Source organism: Leucoraja erinacea, chromosome 3 (assembly GCF_028641065.1).
Source record: "Leucoraja erinacea ecotype New England chromosome 3, Leri_hhj_1, whole genome shotgun sequence".
Classification (NCBI taxonomy): domain Eukaryota; kingdom Metazoa; phylum Chordata; class Chondrichthyes; order Rajiformes; family Rajidae; genus Leucoraja; species Leucoraja erinaceus.
The window spans coordinates 16120166-16134815 of record NC_073379.1 but is presented as its reverse complement, the minus strand read 5'-3'; the positions used below and the strand labels follow the sequence as shown (position 1 = coordinate 16134815).

Below are 14650 nucleotides of genomic sequence, written 5' to 3'. Positions count from 1 at the left end.
GTACCTATACACTGTAACTGGCTTGATTGTAATCACGTTGCCTTTCCGCTGACACGGAACAAAAGCTTTTAACTGTATACGTGACAAAACTGAGACTGAAACTGAAAACTGAAACTACACAAACGGCAGAAAATAAAGGTGTACCTTGCTCAATAGGAACAACAGGAATGGGTTAGTAAAAATTCAGCATCAAAAGTTAATTTGAATGGATTAACTAAAATCTTGCCAGCATTTAATTATCTCTATAATGTATGGATATCTCAAATTATAGGCATAGATTCAATACAGCATGGACACAATGCATTTGGCTCAAATTGTCCATGCTGACCACCAGGCACCCATCTTCTAGGCTTCTATGCCTAACTAATTTAAGGGTTCATCTTGACATTTCTTAAGTGCAATCGGTGACTATTTCTATTTTCCAATTTCACATTCTATTATACATTAATCTCTATAGACAAGGTCACAGGGCTCATAGAGTCATTTAACTATGCAGTATGGAAACAGGCCCTTTGACCCAACTCGTCCATGCTGACCAAGTTGCCAAACTGAGTTGAACGGGCATAACAAGCCAACAAATGTGACAGAGTCATAGAGTGATACAGTGTGAAAACATGCCCTATGGCCCAACTTGCCCACACCAGCAAACATGCCCCATCTACACGTCCCACCTGCTTGCGTTTGGCCCATATCCCACCAAACCTGTCCTATCCATGTACGTGTCTAACTCTTTTGTAAATGTTGGGATAGTCCCAGCCTCACCTATCTCCTCTGGCAGCTCGTTCCATACACCCACCACCCTTTGTGTGAAAACGTTACCCCTCAGAATCCTTTAAATCTTTCCCCCCTTCACTTTAAACTTACGTCCTCTGGTCCTCCTCTGGGCAAGACACTGTGCATCTACCCTATCTATTCCTCTCATGATCTTATACACCTCTATAAGATCACCCCTCATCCTCCTGCACTCCAAGAGTCCCAGCCTACTCAACCTCTCCATATAGCTCAGACCCTCTCATCCTGGCAACATCCTTGTAAATCTTCTCTGTACCTTCTCCAGCATGACAACATTTGACAACATTTGACATCAGTCATTGGAATTTTGGGGAGAATGCCTGTTGTATGGAGAGGTGTTTCATAATGCCTACCTCTAAGATCTAGATAATGCTCTGGACTCACCACAGGAGTAGTGATTTGTCTTTAGCAATTAATTGATATTAGATCCATGTTTAAATAAATAAAAATTTAGGCAGCAACCAGCTCTTACAATATGACACTTTCAGCTTTCACATCAGTCATATAAGCAGTAGCGTGATTAAAATATAATAGTCTGAAATTAAAATACTGGAAATCTTAAATAACAACTCTGAAGAAACTCTGCAGGTCAGGCAGCACCTGTGGAGAAAGGAATGGAGTTAACATTTCAGATCAATGAAGATTAAATCTGAATACTAACTGAAGATAGACAAAATCTGCTGTAGTAATTCAGCGGGACAGGCAGCTTCCCTGGAGAGAAGGAATGGGTGAAGTTTTGGGTCAAGACCCTTCTTCAGATTGAGAGTCAGGGGAAAGGGAATCTAGAGATATGGAAGGGTAAGGTGTGAAAATGACTGATCAAAGCAGATGAATAAGGTCACCCATTCCTTCACTCGAGAGATGCTGCCTGTCCCGCTCCAAGTTACTCCAGCATTTTGTTTACATCTTCAGTGTAAACCAGTATCTGCAGTTCCTTCCTACACATTTTGTCTGAATACCAATCATTTTTCTCTTCATAAATGCTGGCTGACTTCACGCGATTCCAGTAAATTCTGTTGATATTCAAGGTAAAAATAAAGAAGTAATATTTGTGAGTCTTACTTCTGACTATCAGCCGTGTAAAGGCTATGGACGAATTGCTCTGTCCGATCAGATATGCGGCGTAGACACCTGCATTGTCCAAGCTGGCTGAGGGGATATGATATTCCGAAATATTCGTGATGTCATTATGAGGAACGGACGAGATGAATGTATCTGGAAAAATAAAAATAAATGTCAAAAAATGCAAAATAGTTACTGAATGAAGTAAAGATTGAAATTTAAATGCTGGTGTAATTGTTATGAAAAGAATAGTCATAAAGTGATACACTGTGGAAACAGGCCCCTCGGCCCAACTCGCCCACACCGGCCAACAATGTCCCAGCTACCTTAGTCCCACTTGCCTGCGTTTGGTCCATATCCCTCCAAACCTGTCCTATCCATGTACATGTCCAACTGCTTCTTAAACATTGGGATAATCGCAGCCTCATCTAACTCCACTGGCAGCTTGTTCCATACAGCCATCAAACTCTGTGTGAAAAAGTTACCCCTCAGATTCCTATTAAATCTTTTCCCCTTCACCCTGAACCTATGTCCACTGATCCTCGATTTCCCTACTCTGGGTAAAAGACTGTGTATTTAAAAAAAAGACTGTGCATCTAATAAAAAAAAGACTCTGTGTAACTAAGAAAGGAATGTTTTTTTCTAAAAGGCCTAAAAGGGGTGGCACAGTGGCGCAGTGGTAGAGTTGCTCACCTGAAAGGACTGGATGAAGTCGAGGGAGGAGGTATAAGGATGGGTATTGCATCTCCTGCGGTATTTGGCAAAGGGGAAGTTTTGGTGGGAAGGGATGAGTTAACCAGGGAGTTGTGGAAGGAACGGTCTCTGCAGAAATCAGAAACAGTTGGAGATGGGAAGATGTGACCAGTGGTGGTGGGATACCATTGGAGGTGACGAGAATATCAGAGGATTATGTGCTGTCTACAACAGCTGATGGGGTGAAAAGTGAGAACTAGAGGGACTGAAAACCTGTTGCAACTGAGGGGAGGGTGATCAAGAGCAGAACTACGGAATACAAAGGATACACATGTGAGGGCCCCTTTTTGATACAATTGGGGAAACCCCCATTCCCTAAAGATTGGGAACATCCCGGATGTATTAATCCCGTGCATTGTAATCTTCTGAATCAGCCTATAGATCTTCATCAAGGCTCATACAATCTTCCCATTTGCCTTGCTCAATAACCTGGGATAAATGCTATCAGTTCCTGGGGATTTATCCACCTTAATACTCTTCAAGAGCCCCAGTGTCTCCTTCTTCTTTTGCCCTTACATATTAGTATTCTCCACATTGGCCTCACTGTTGTCTATGTCCTTCTCCTTGATAAAATAGATGCAAGGTACTAGTTTAGTGCATTGCCTGGGTCAAAGATAAACACAAAATGCTGAAGTAAGTCGGCGGGACAGGCAGCGTCTCTGGAGAAAAGGAATAGCTAATGTTTTGGGTCGAGACCCTTCTTCAGACTCACCAGACTCTAAGAACAAATTTCTTCCTTTATCATTAAGTAGTCTTACCATCTTCCTGGTTAACCTCTTATTTATAATGTAACTCGCCAAAGCCATTTTGTGGCCCCTTTTGGTCCTTCTAATCGCCTGTTCTTTCCTTCTATATTTATCTTCCTCAAAGGCCCCGATTCCAACCTCTTCATCCTTTCTTTTTCTTTTTGATCAAATTTACAGTCTCTTTCGTCATCCAAAGTTCCCTTACTTTTGCCATCCTTATCCCTCCTCCGTACAGGAACATATCGGTTCTGAACATCGATCAAATGGTCGAAAGCCTTCTCTATCCACCTGTGACACCATTTCAAGGAACACCTCCCATGTCAGACGTGGACTAACCCAATAACAATTGCTCCCAGTGTATTCTCACCGCTTCCTGCCTAACAATATTGTAGTTTTCCTTCCTTCAAATTAGCAGCTTTCTGCAAGGTCCAGTTTTCGCCCTTTTCAAAACAATCTTAAAACTAATAGATAGACACAAAATGCTGGAGTAACTCAATGGGGCAGGCAGCTTCTCTCGATAGAAGTAATTGCCAATGTCTGAAGAAGCCTGAAGAAGGGTCTCGATTCAACATGTCACCCATTCCTTCTCTCCAGAATTGCTGCCTGCCACTGAGTTACTCCAGCATGTTGTGTCTATCTTCATTTTAAACCAGCATCTGCAGTTCCTTCCTACACATTAAAACTTATAGAGTTGCAATCACTATCCCCATCGTGCCTTGACACTGGTCACCCGGCCAAGCTCATTTCCCAACACAAGTCTCTCTCGGTTTAACAAACGGTTTCAAGAAAGCCTCTTGGATACATCTCACGTTCTGCTCCACCTAAGCCTTTGGCAAAAAGCAAGTCATGGAAGTTCAATGGTAGTCTTTTGAGGACATTCAGTATTACGGTCGAAGAGCTAATGTTGTGCCACTACTTTAGAAGGGCTGCAAGTAAAAGCCTGGGAACGATAGATCAGTGAGCTTAACATCTGTGGTAGGCAAGTTAGTGGAGAGGATTCTGATTGATAAGATATATGTGCATTTGTATAGACGGGGGCTGATTAGGGATAGTCAGCATGGTTTTGTACATCACGTTGAGCTTTTGGAAGAAGTAGCAAAAAGGTTAATGAGGCCAAAGCCATAGACGTTGTCTATATGGACCAGCAAAACATTTTATATGATAAGGTTCCTCATGGCAGGCTGGTCTGTGAGGTTGGATGGTATGGGATCCAGGGAGAGCTAGCCGACCAGATAGAAAATTGGCTTCCTGGAGGGAAGCAGAGGGTAACAGTGAAAGTTTGTTTTTCGGACTGGAAGCTTGTGACTAGTGGTGTGCCCCAGGGTCATGGTTGCCTATGGTTTATATCAACGATTTGGATAAGAATGTACAAGGCATGGTAAGTATGCAGATGACACAAAAGTGGGTGGCATTATAGATAGCAAAGATAGTTATGAATAATTACAGCAGGATCTTGATCAGTTGGACAAGTGGGCCGAGGAATAGTTAATTTAGTTTAATGCGGATAAGAGCAAAGTGTTTCAATTTGACACGTCAAACCAAGGCAGGATCTTCATAGTGAATCGCAGGGCTCTGCGGAGTGTGGTAGGTGTAGAGGGATCCAGGAGTGCAGGTACTTAGTTCCTTTAAATGGGCGTCACAGGTGGATACAGTAGGCTTTCGGCACATTGGCCTTCAACAGTCAGGGTTTTAAGTATAGTAGTTGGGAGGTTATGTTGCAGTTGTACAAGACCTTGGTGGGGCTACATTTGGAGTATCGTGCTTAGTTATGGTTACCCTGCAATGGGAAAGATGGTGTGAAGCTACAAAGAGTACAGCAAAGATTTATAAGGAGACATTAGGGCAGGCTTGAATTTTATTCGTTGGAATGCAGGAGGATCTCATTGACTTGGATAAGATCATGAGGGGAATAGATAGAGTCGATCCCTTTTACCCAGAGTTGGGAAATCAGGAACCCTAGAACATAGGTTTAAAGTAAGAAGGGAAAAATGTAATGGGAACATGAGGGGCAACCTTTTCACACAGAGCGTGATAGGTATAGGGTGATAGGGTGGTGGAACCTATCCTCTGAAACAAGCTGCCAGAGGAAGTAGTTGGGGCAGATACTATAACAACGTTTAAAAGACGTTTTGATGGATAGATGTGGGATTAATTTAGATGGGGCATCTTGGTTAGCATGGGCTAGTTGGGGCGAATAGCCTGCTTCCATGACTCTAACTCCCAGTCAATATTGCGAATGTTAAAATCGTCTACCAAGACAACCCTTTTGCCTTGGCATCTTATAGTAATTTCTTTACTTACCTTATGCTGCCTGACCCGCTGAGTTACTCCAGCTTTTTGTGTCAACCTATCTTTTAGTTTAGCTAAGAGATACAGTGTGGAAATAGGCCCTTCAGCCCACATAGCCCACACCAACCAATAGATCTGAGTGCCGCCGTGACAATCTCCCTGATCCGTCGCGCGACTCCTTCACTTCTTTTGCCTCCCTCTCGATCATGTCTGTAACACCGAAAACCTGGAACATTGAGCTGCCAGTCATGTCCCTCCCACAACTACATTTGCAGAATGGCCACAACACACTGTCCCATCCATCAACCCCGGCTCTAAGTTTATTTGTATTCCCCACAACATTCCTTTTATTGAAATAAACACACTTCAACCCAGCAGCGTCAACATATTCCTTCACCTCAACCCTGCCTATTCTTCCTTTGAGACCTTGTCTATTATTATCTTGATTTTATATAACTCCACGAGGTCACCGCTCTTATGCCCCTGTCCCACTTAGGAAACCTGAACAGAAACCTCTGGAGACTTTGTGCCTCACCCAAGCTTTCCATGCGGTTCGCAGAGGTTCCCGGAGGTTTTTGTCAGTGTCCCTACCTGCTTCCACTACCTGCAACCTCCGGCAACCACCTGCAACCTCCGGGAACTGCACGGAAACCTTGGGTGGGGCGCAAAGTCTCCAGAGGTTTCCGTTCAGGTTTCCTAAGTTGGACAGGGGCATTATGCTCCAGTGAAATAAGCCCCAGCCTATTCATTATATCTTTAAAACTCAAGCCTTCAAGACCTGGTAACTTCCTTGTGAAACATTTCTGCACGCTTTCTAATTCGGGTCATATAGTATGGAAACAGGACCTTCAGCCAACCTTGCCCACACCAACCAATATGTCCCATCTACATTAGTCCCACTTGACTGCATTTGGCCCATATCCCTTTAAAGTGTTGTAGAGCAGAGGGATTTATGTACCTATGAAAGACACAAAAAACTGGAGCAATTCAGCGGGTGGCGGCATCTCTGGAGAGAAGGAATGGGTGACGTTTCAGGTCGAGGCCCTTCTTCAGACTACGCCTCCATCTATGTACCTGTCTAATTGCTTCTTAAACATTGCGATAGTCCCTGACTCAATTATCTCCACTGGCAGCTCCTTCTGTACACCCACCACCCTTTGTGTGAAAAAGTTATCTCACAGATTCCTATAAAATCTTTCCCACTTCACCTTAAACCTATGCCCTCTGGTTCTCGATTCCCCCACCTTTTGCACCTTTGCACCTTTTCCATCTGTGCGTCTACCCGCTCAACGCCTCTCATGATTTTATACACCTCTATTAAAATCACCTCTCATCCTCCTATGCTCCAGGGAATAGTCCCAGTCTGCTCAACCTCTCCCTATAACTTAGACACTTGAGTCCCAGACATGTCCTTGTAAATCTTCTCTGCACCTTTTCCAACTTGACAATATCTTTCCTATAACACGGTGCCCAGAACTGAGCACAATACTCATAACGCAGCATCACTAACATCTTATACAACTGCAACATGACTTCCCAACTTCGATATTCAATACTGACTGATGAAGGCCTAAAGCCTTTTTGACCACCCTATCTACTTGTGATGCCACCTCCATGGAACTATGTACCTGCACCCCTGGATCCCTCTGCTCTACAACACTTTCCAGAGCCTTACCCTACACTGTATAGGACCTGCCCATGTTAGACTTTCCAAAATATAACACCTCACATTACTCTGTATTAAATTCCATCAACCATTCCTCAGCCCACCTGGCCAACAGATCACAATCCTACTGTTATTTTTGATAACTATTTTCACTATCTGCAATACCACCCACACCTGCAAACTTGCTAATCTTGCCATGTACATTCTCATCTAAATAACCATATAACCATATAACAATTACAGCACGGAAACAGGCCATCTCGGACCTACAAGTCCATGCCGAACATCTTTTTTCCCTTAGTCCCACCTGCCTGCACTCATACCATAACCCTTCATTCCCTTCTCATCCATATGCCTATCCAATTTATTTTTAAATGATACCAACGAACCTGCCTCCACCACTTCCACTGGAAGCTCATTCCACACCACTACCACTCTCTGAGTAAAGAAGTTCCCCCTCATGTTACCCCTAAACTTCTGTCCCTTAATTCTGAAGTCATGTCCTCTTGTTTGAATCTTCCCTATTCTCAAAGGGAAAAGCTGATCCACATCAACTCTGTCTATTCCTCTCATCATTTTAAAGTCCTCTATCAAGTCCCCCCTTAACCTTCTGCGCTCCAGAGAATAAAGACCTAACTTGTTCAACCTTTCTCTGTAACTTAGTTGTTGAAACCCAGGCAACATTCTAGTAAATCTCCCCTGTACTCTCTCTATTTTGTTGACATCCTTCCTATAATTGGGCGACCAAAATTGTACATCATACTCCAGATTTGGTCTCACCAATGCCTTGTATAATTTTAACATTACATCCCAGCTTCAATGCTCAATGCTCTGATAAAGGCTAGCATACAAAAAGCTTTCTTTACCACCCTATCTATATAAGATTCCACCTTCAAGGAACTATGCACGGTTATTCCCAGATCCCTCTGTTCAACTGTATTCTTCAATTCCCTACCATTTACCATATACGTCCTATTTTGATTTGCCCTGCCAATGTAAATAATTGATACAGTGTAATGGAATCCTTCCTGTAGCTTGTTGACCAGAACGGAATACAACCCTCCAAGTGTGGTCTCACCAATATTGTGTAGTTGTAACTTGAATTCCCAACCGTGTACTCAAATAAGGGGCCTGTCCCACTTAGGCGTTCTTTTAGGCAACTGCAGGTTACTAGGCTGTTGCCACATGGTCACCGGGGTGTCGCCTGTATGGTCGTAAGTAGTCTCCTCAGTCGCCCAAAGAGTCTTTTTTTTCTTTTTTTTTTTTTTTTCTGGTCACCCCTGGATTTTCAAAATGGCCAAAAATGTTGGCGAAAGTCGGTGACAGTGGGTTTGACACCAATGAGCGTAGCTTGACTTCTCCTAATGTAGATGCTGTTGTAGGTTGTCGACAGGTGATGTAGGTTGTCACTGGTGCTGACTTTGGTGAATTCCATTGGTGACTACCTACATCAACCGGCGACAGGTACTGGTGTCAAGAGAAATCTTCAGTGGGACAGGCCCCTTATGGAGAAATGTTTGAGATTGCAATGTCAATTGCAAAATAATTGAAAAGAATACAATTTATTTGCATTTAACTTTAAGATAATTAGCTAGAGATTCTAAATATGGTGTTTCTTTTTGTTTGATGGTAATTAGATTATAAATGAACAGTTTTGTTACCATTTTTATAGATCATTAAATCTGCTTCTGTCTTGTGCTGTCGGTGGAACCGAATGGTAGCGCTTTCACCTTTACTCACAGTAATAGTAAGTAAATCTGGCAAGAAGTGAGCTGTAAAATAAAAGATTTTTATTCAAATTCATCATCTCACATAAATAGTTATTCTTAATCACATTAAAACAACGATAATGAATATGTGAAAGAATCTTGCTGCTAATTCAAAGCCACATAGCTTCTAGCTCCATCCATATGGGTTCATATTCAGGAGAATTGGGGTGCCAACATCATGTTTTTATAAGTGATAGGAGCAAAATTAGGCCATTCGGCCCATCAGGTCTGCTCCACCATTCAATCATGGCTGATCTACCTCTCACTCCTAACTCCATTCTCCTGCCTTCTCCCCATAACCCCTAACACCCGTACTAATCAAAGATCTATCTATCTCGGCCTTAAAAATATCCACTGACATCCTCCACAGTCTTCTGTGACAATGAATTCCACAGATTCACCGCCCTCTGACAAAATACATTTCTCCTCATCTTCCTAAAAGAACGTCCTTTAATTCAGAGGCTATGACCTCTAGTCCTTGAATATCCCACTAGTGGAAACATCCTCTCCACATCCACTCTATCCAAGCCTTTCACTATTCTGTATGTTTCAATGATTGAAACATTCTTCTAAACTTCAGCGAGTACAGGCCCAGTGCCGACAAACGCTCATCATTGGTTAACCCACTCATTCCAGGGATCATTCTTGTAAACCTCCTCTGGACCCTCTCCACAGCCAGCACATCCTTCCTCAGATATGGTGCTCAAAATTGTTCTCAATATTACAAATGCACCCTTAGCAGCACCTTATAGAGCCTCAACATTACATCCCTGTCTGCAAATGTTATGAAAATTAATAGAGTTGTGCATACAAGGAAGGTTGACAAAGGATACAGCATCCCCTCCTTGCTGCCAAACATCAGTCTGGCCATTTCTCCATCACTAACAATAGATATTGACGAGGTGGAAAAGGTATTCAGGAGACAGAAAAGCCAGAAATCCCCAAGACTGGACAATGTTTCCCCCTCTACGCTCAAGCTCGGTGCCAAACAACTGGCACCGGTCTACACAGACATTTTTCAACCAGTCCCTGCAAACCTGTACTGTCCCTGCCTGCTTCAAAGTCTCCACTATTGTTCCCGTACCTAAAAAGCCATGGAATACTGGACTTAATGACTACAGGCCTGTCGCACTGACCTCTGTAGTCATGAAGACCCTTGAAAGACTTGTGCTGGCGCACCTGAAAAATATCACAAACCCTCTACTGGACCCTCTGCAGTTTGCATACCGGGCAAATAGATCAGTGGATGATGCAGTCAACCTAGGCCTGCACTTCATCCTGTCTCGGTCTTCAAAGACTCTTTTCCTGAGTCTGGCGTAGGCTCCACTGGCACAAGTCAGGCGATGGTTGACCTCAGAGTCAATGTCAGCTTTTGAGGATTGAATGCTGCCAAGGTAGGGGAGGTGGTTAGCGTTTTCAAGAGTGGTTTGTCGTCCACTTTTATAATGGGCTGGGTAGAGGGTGATGTAGGACCTGGGTCTTCTTGATATTCAAAGCTAGACCCAAGGCTCTGTATGCCTTGGCAAAGGCATTCAGGATGCCATGGAGGTCTTCTGCAGAGTGTGCTGCAATGGCGCAGTCATCCGCGTACTGAAACTCCATGATGGCGGTGTTACTGACTTTGCTCTTGGCCTTCAACCTATTAAGGTTGAAGAGCCCACCGTCAGTTCTGTAGAGGATTGGGATCCCCTGTGGCAGCTCTTCACCAATGAGGTAAAGTATAGCAGCAATGAAGATGACAAACAGGGTGGGTGCGATGATGCATCCCTGTTTGACCCCCCGTTTCCACAGTGAAGGGCTCGGACTCAGAGGCTCAGTTGCTGAGCACTGTGACTGACATGCCATCATGTAGAATCCTCAATATTCTGATATACTTCTCGTGGCAACCGTACCTTGATAGTATGCTCCAAAGAGCCTGGCATCAAAAGCCTTTGTCAGGTCTATGAAGGCCATGTACAAAGGCTGCCTTTGTACATGGGATCACTGTTCGGTGCGGGCTCATTGGGCCAAAAGGCCTGTTTCTGCGTTGTATCTCTAAACTAAACTAGACTAAAAAGTTTAGGGTGATATGGGCCCAATGTGGCTTAGCCCAAATTTGAAACTTTGACTTGAGGAACTGCCCTGTCCTTATCTGTAACTAATTAAAAACCAATGGATGTATGGTCCCTGGTCCCAAAAGGCTCATCAACTGACATTTCAAACACTTGCCCCGATCACTTCCCATGGCGTGGGTCAAGTTCTGATCTCTTCCTTGTAGGGCCACTACAGATTGCCGAAAGGAACTTTCCTGAAAGCACTTGACAAATTGTCCCCATCTAAGACTTTAGCACTCTGGCAGTCCCAACATATATTGGGAAAGTAAAAATCCCCCAATTTGACAACCCTTTTAGTCTAGGGACGACAGATGGCACAATGGGCTAAGTGTTCGGCTGGCGACCGGAAAGTAGCCGGTTCGAATCCTGCTTGGAGTGCATACTGGCGTTGTGTCCTTGGGGCAAGACACTTCACCCACCTTTGCCTGTGTGTAAATGTAATGTAATTATGTGAAGCACTTTGGGGTCAATGCAAGTTGACTAAAAATGTGCTATATAAATAAGATTATTATAAGATTATTATTATTACAGCTCTCTGCAATCTCCAGGCATATTTGTCCCTTAATTCCTTCTCACCACCTGGTGCCAATAGTACAATCCCGACAAGGTGATCATCCCATTTTTATTTCTCTGCTCCACCCACATACCCTCAGTAATGTCATCTCAGACTACTGCCGTGATGTTCTCCTTAATCAATAAAGCAACTCCCCCTCCTCTTTGCTGTTGATCCTGCAGCACTGGTACCCAGGAACATCAAGCTGCCAGTCCTGTCCTCTCTAGATAGACACAAAATGCTGGAGTAACTCAGTGGGACAGACAGCATCTCTGGAGAGAAGGAATGGGTGACATTTCGGGTTGAGACCCTTTTTCGGCCTCTGCTTAGCCAGGTTTCCATAATGGCTATAATGTCCCACTTACATGAACCTATCCAAACCCTGCCTTAACTGTTTAGCCTCTAGCAGTGGAATAAATGCAATTTTATCCAACTACCTTTCCCCACTCCCTGCCTATCCTGTCTACAGAACTAGTAGTCATTGAGTTTGTTGCCGACTTCCAGCCACCCACCTGGTTCGCTATTGCATTGGTTCCCCTCCTCCTGCCAATCTAGCTTAAATCCTCTAAAGTAACATTTGCAAACTATGCCGACCAGGATGTGGCTTCCTCCCTGGTGCATTAATTTTGTTTCGTTCTCCAGAAATGTTTCCTGATCTGCTGTGCATCTCCAGCATTGCCATGTCTTATTCCAGATCTCTGGCATATTTTGACCTCTGTTGTTCTGCTCTGGCCAAAGGAAGAAAAATTATACATTTATCTCAGCAACAATTGTGCCTCAGTAGTGAGCAGCTATCAAAAGGAAATAAGATAGCATTAGGACAAAAACACAGTGGCGCGCTGGTAGAGCTGCTGCCATATAGCGCCAGAGACCTGGTTCGATCCTGACCACAGGTGCTGTCTGTGCGGAGTTTGTACGTTCTCCCTGTGACTGCGTGGGTTTCCTCCAGGTGCTCTGGTTTCCTCCTGATTTCCAAAGTTGTGTAGGTTTTAAGGTTATTCGGCCTCTGTAAATTGACCCTCGTGCATGAGAAAGAGGGATAACATAGAACTGATGTGAACAGGTGATCGATGGACGGCGTGGACTCGATGGACTGAAGGGCCTGTTCCCATGCTGTATCTCCGAACTAAACTAAAACTAAACGTATTTGACAGAATGGCTACCAATAGTGCAGGGACAAAGCCTGCCAATGTAATTCTTGAATGCAAACCATAAGCAGTGCACCAATCTAAACCCATCTAGTGAACCATCACATTCCAAATTTACATGATAGTCTACTTGTGTGCACACAAATGTGCATGATTTACCTTCTTGTAACATCTTCATTGTAGTAATTCGCGCAACTTCTTCTTTCACTCTTCCCTCACAGAAGAATACACCTTCGCCTTCACGTTTCTTGTCTATACTCCACAAAACACTTGAAGAATAGTTTTCAGTCATTCTTTGTTCCAGAGGGCTCTGTAGCTGATCATGGTAGGCATCGATATCACGTGCAACTGATATCCGGTCAGGATTAGGTGAGCCATGAAGGACACATATGAATGAGGTTTCCGATGTGGAGATTAGAGGGCTGGAGTTTATTAATGTTAAATCCAGCAATGCCTCGACTAAATCTGCAGGCAAAGAAAAAAATAATTAATTAAAAGAGCATTTAATCCATAATGAAGTCTAATGTGGTATTTTACAAACAATGTAGGAAATGTAGGGCCGCATGGTGGCACAGCAGTAGAGTTGCTGCCTTACAGCGCTTGCAGCACCAGAGACGCGGGTTCGATCCCAACTACAGGTGCTGTCTGTACAGAGTTTGTACATTCTCCAGGTGACCACCTGGATTTTCTCCGAGATCTTCGGATTCCTCCCACATTCCAAAGACGTACAGGTTTGTAGGTCAATTGGCTTGGTGTAGTGTAAATTGTCTCCGGTGTTTGTTACTTACTTACTCACTGCCTATTATGCCTCTTGGCATGTCGGGCAGCAACGAAGGTCCTCCACTCCTGTCTGTTCTGGGCTAGCTTCTGGACACTACCCCAGGTCAGGTCCATTGTTTTCATTTCATCCTCTACAGTTCGCCGGCAGGTGGTTTTGGGTCGCCCTCTTTTCATTTTCCCTTCAAGTGTCCAGTGCTGGGCTATTCCTGGGATGCTGCCTGGTTCTCCTATATTCATCCTAGCATCTGTCGATAGCCCTGGAAGTCCATCACACCCAGTAGTGTTGATTCCTTCAGTTGCTGTTTCCGTAACATATTTGTTTTACGAGACAGGGTTGTTAGCCCTGTGCTCAACCTCCAACCTGGAGAACCAATGGATCGCTCTTCGTCTCGCCTCTACCCTTAGACCTGTCCAGCATAGGAGACCCTAACAGGAGATTAATTTCCATTGGCATAGCTCTAGGGGTCACTGAGACACACAAGCTCCCCGACCACGACAAGGTTGCAATCCAAGGAGTCTGGTGTTTGTAGGATAATGTTAATATGCGGGATCTGGCCACAAATTTTCTCAGTACTTTGTTGTTACCTTCTCCCAGCTAACAATGATCTCTTGTACATTTTCCTTGATCTCCATTCCCTTAGCCCTGTTTTCACACCTTCACACATCCTTATCTATGTATCTCCCTCTCCCTAGAAGTCAATCTGAAGAAGGTTCTTGACACAAAACATCACCCATTCCTTCTTTTCAGAGATGCTGCCTGTCCTGCTCAGTTACTCCAGCATTCTGTGTCTATCTTCGATTTGAACCAGCATATGCAGTTCCTTCTTATACACTAGTCATAAAACACAAGGTGCATGAAACATGAAATTAAACTCCTACCGGGTGTTCCCCGTCTCCAATGCTCCACAGAAAACAAGCCAGCTTCTCCTACCTTCCATATAGCTGAAACCCTCCAAACTAGGCAGCATCCTGGTAAACCTCTACTTCACTCTCTCCAAA

General features: G+C 43.9%; 1 protein-coding gene across 1 annotated transcript in view; it reads right to left on the bottom strand.

The window, feature by feature from the left end:
* Window positions 1-14650, bottom strand: part of tek (TEK tyrosine kinase, endothelial) — an 86042-nt gene that overhangs the window by 55071 nt on the left and 16321 nt on the right. Inside the window, exons 2-4 of the mRNA XM_055632195.1 lie at window positions 13031-13336; window positions 8970-9080; window positions 1855-2007 (exon numbers count right to left, since the gene is read on the bottom strand). Coding sequence (XP_055488170.1) covers window positions 1855-2007; window positions 8970-9080; window positions 13031-13336 — 570 coding nt within the window. The remainder of the gene's footprint in view (window positions 1-1854; window positions 2008-8969; window positions 9081-13030; window positions 13337-14650) is intronic.